The 3,094-nt window shown below is 39.7% G+C and overlaps 1 protein-coding gene across 2 annotated transcripts in view; it reads left to right on the top strand.

The window, feature by feature from the left end:
- Positions 1-205: 205 nt before the first annotated feature.
- LOC106965216 (uncharacterized) overlaps positions 206-3,094 on the top strand; it is a 27,937-nt gene continuing 25,048 nt past the window's right edge. Inside the window, exons 1-2 of one of the 2 annotated variants that reach the window (XM_015061154.1) lie at positions 206-669; positions 924-1,029. In XM_015061154.1, coding sequence (XP_014916640.1) covers positions 481-669; positions 924-1,029 — 295 coding nt within the window. In that variant the 5' untranslated portion in view covers positions 206-480. The remainder of the gene's footprint in view (positions 670-923; positions 1,030-3,094) is intronic. The other variant, XM_015061153.1, reaches the window with a different exon arrangement.

Here is a 3,094-nt window from a genome sequence, read left to right as displayed (position 1 = left end):
AAGGAGGGCAGACCAGATGGGTCCCATATGGGTTTGTCCGCGGGTTCCACGTAGGCTGTGGGGCCACCGTGGAACCCGTGGACAAACCCATATGGGACCCATATGTCTGCCATCCTTTCCCCCATATGGGGCCCACCTAGGCATGCTGGCAGGGATTTTGGTGCAATAAACTACTTATCAGCAACATCTCTCTGTAACGTAACAGTGCATCCACTAGATGTCGCGCTTTCGCCGTCTACGCTTGACACGGAGGTCTCCCCGCAGCCAATCACAGCTCCGCTTTAACCAGCTTGATAAAGTTTCTCGTTTTCCGCTGTCCGACTGCGTTCACGAAGCCAAACAGCGTCTTTGTCGTTTCCTTCTTCTTCGTCGCTGCGGAGGTTTAAAGATGGCAGTAAACAAGCTTGCTGCTACTTCATCCAACTCTTACCGACTCAAAGTCAGCCACGCCGACGGAAGGAGCCTGCTGTGAGGGAAGAGATGTATCGGTGGCGTATTTCCATCGCTGTGAGCATCGGCCTGGTTTGGTATTTTTCAGACTGCGGTCGCACAGTCACGCAGTATGTTATATGTTTCCTCCTTTGCGTTCCAACGCCGCTGCTGTTTGGAAACAATGGGCGAGAGAGCAGCACCCAAACTGATGAAGAAACCAAAGAGCATCCACCTGAGGTCGGCACGTTGTTTTTGTTATTAAAAACGCTTCTTAAAACCATATTAAAGTTGATAACTTGTTGATATGAGGGTGGATTGAGTTTGTAAATCACAAAATAGTTGGATTTGAAACTCAAAATCAATCCCCACAGGTGAAACACGCCATTGAGTCAATTAATGTTAGTTTCTAAATTCATTTGAGGTTTGCCAACAGGTTGCACATTCTCATAAATTCCGGTTTCTCAATTTCCTATTCTCTGTTCTGTTTCCAGGAATATGTCGAGGAAGAGTCGTTTGAACAGACTGATGTGAGGAACCCTGAGCAGAACATCCCGCTGACTTCTCAATGTCCGCATGTAAAGAAATCCCTTCAGAAAGGTGAAGCAGAGAAAACTATGCACTCAGCAGTTTCAGCCAGGGAGGATTAAAGCAGATTTCTGAAGTCTGATTTCAGCGCGCTTTGCCATCACCTCTGTTTTGACTTGACACAGCCAGGTAGGACAGTTCACAGCTGCAGATCATGTTACATGCAGTGAGAGGGGATTGAAAGCAGGAAGAAGATAAAAACCACTCCCACAGCAGAGATCATGACAGTAATGGATCATACAGGAAATATGACACGCATTAATATCAGCTGTGTTTGCGTTGCACCAGTTTCTCTTCCACAGTAATCAAATTGGCGCTTAATGAGTAAAATATAGACTTTATCCTGCAACCTGACTCTTAAAGTCACACCAATCTGCAAAATAAGCATTTATAACTTCAAAATTTAAACTAGAACTTCAGTATCCAAATGTTTAAGTTCACAAACTGTTTACTACACCAAGAATTGGTGAATTGAAAGCAGCATTATATTTAACTAAGTATGATTTATTTGCATAGCGTCCATCACTGACATTAAAAATGCAAAGTGCTTCACAACGACACAACTATGTAAACTAGAATATACTTTAATATAAATGTAGCAGTCAACCAAAAGCCAGTTGGCTTCTTAAGAGCCAGTGGAGTTCATAAATCTCATAATTTAAACTTTGAAATATTCCTAAAAGCAATAAAAGCGATTTCAGACCAGTTTTCTAGAACAGTTTGCAACTTTTACAATCCAAAGAGCCATTTTCCACCAAAATAAAAAAACATTTAGAGCTGCAAATGTTCCCTCAGCTTTTGAAAAAAGTACAACGTAAGAACAGGGTCAAACTTTGCAAAAATAGGATGGAAACATGTTAATATTTATGGAAATGTGTGAAAAAGGCTTTAGTTTTAAAATAATGACAAGATAAACAGATCTACATAAATATTATTTGTGCGACTCCAATGTAAGCATTCCATTACAAAACCTTTATTTGTTAAACATGAATGATTCTTTATAGTTTTTAGAAAACGTTTTGTGGACTTTAAATTTAGGTTAAGTCTAAGATGAAATCTAAAGGACAAACTACTATTTGTTTTTCTTTAAGTTTAAGAGTTATGTACTTTAAAACATGTTATTTAAGCTCTGAAGTTTTGACATCCTTTTACTTGTTTCCAACTCTTCAGAGTTGACAGATTCAGGGGTCAAAGGTGAAACTAGACTGCTCGACTCCATCACAGCCTCCTGTCTACTTTGTGTACTCTTCCTGTTCAGGGGACAATATTGTGTGTGACAGTTTGCATCTGGTATTGAAATTCGTCCCTCGTGATAAAGATCTAAGTCAGTCGCTGTTCATGCAAATGAACACGTAGAAACGTCACACGCCCAGCAGTCGATTCACTCTGTACTTTTAACACAGTTCAGATTCACTGCAGCTGCATTTTAAGCTGCTAAACATCTTGATGAGTTAAATTATTTTATCTGTCAGGTTCAAAGTGGGTGACTTTGAGGAGAAGTAAATGATTTGCAGCTCAGGAAGGCAGACTGACATCTTTATTCCTAAATGCTTTCCTTCTGCTCATCTGTAGCTCAGCCAGTAATTTGCAGCAATGTCTTGTTGTTTTTCAGATTTTATTGTAATGTGCATCATGAACGCACTTAGGATACTTAATTACTGCTTTATTTGCCATTAACGGGAAAGGACAATAAGACCAAATCGTCCTTTCAGAGTAAAGATGAACTCTAATTGAAGTTTGCAAACGGCTCAAACTGATCACATGATTTCAGCCATTTTTGTTGTTTCGTGTATTTTTCCACTATTCTTTTTCCATAAGATCAGGGCCGGCCCCAGCTTTGTTGGGGTCCTAAGATTGTTTTAATTCCAACATATCAACACAACACACTCCATTATTCCTACATTATGCATGTAAAATACCTACAATTACTAGTGTAATTTGTAATCAGCTTACATCATCGCGGTGTTACTATGGATACCATTGATTTTAACCTTACAGGAGCAAACAAGCAAATATGCTTCAAATAATTTGCATTTTGAAATGGAGAGTGCCATATATGTGTGGTTTATTAATTCAT

The sequence above is a fragment of the Poecilia latipinna genome, unplaced genomic scaffold, assembly GCF_001443285.1.
Source record: "Poecilia latipinna isolate Pla-1442-1.1 unplaced genomic scaffold, P_latipinna-1.0 Scaffold1785, whole genome shotgun sequence".
Classification (NCBI taxonomy): Eukaryota; Metazoa; Chordata; class Actinopteri; order Cyprinodontiformes; family Poeciliidae; genus Poecilia; species Poecilia latipinna.
The sequence above is the reverse complement of the archived record's forward strand: the minus strand, read 5'-3'. Positions and strand labels throughout refer to the sequence as shown.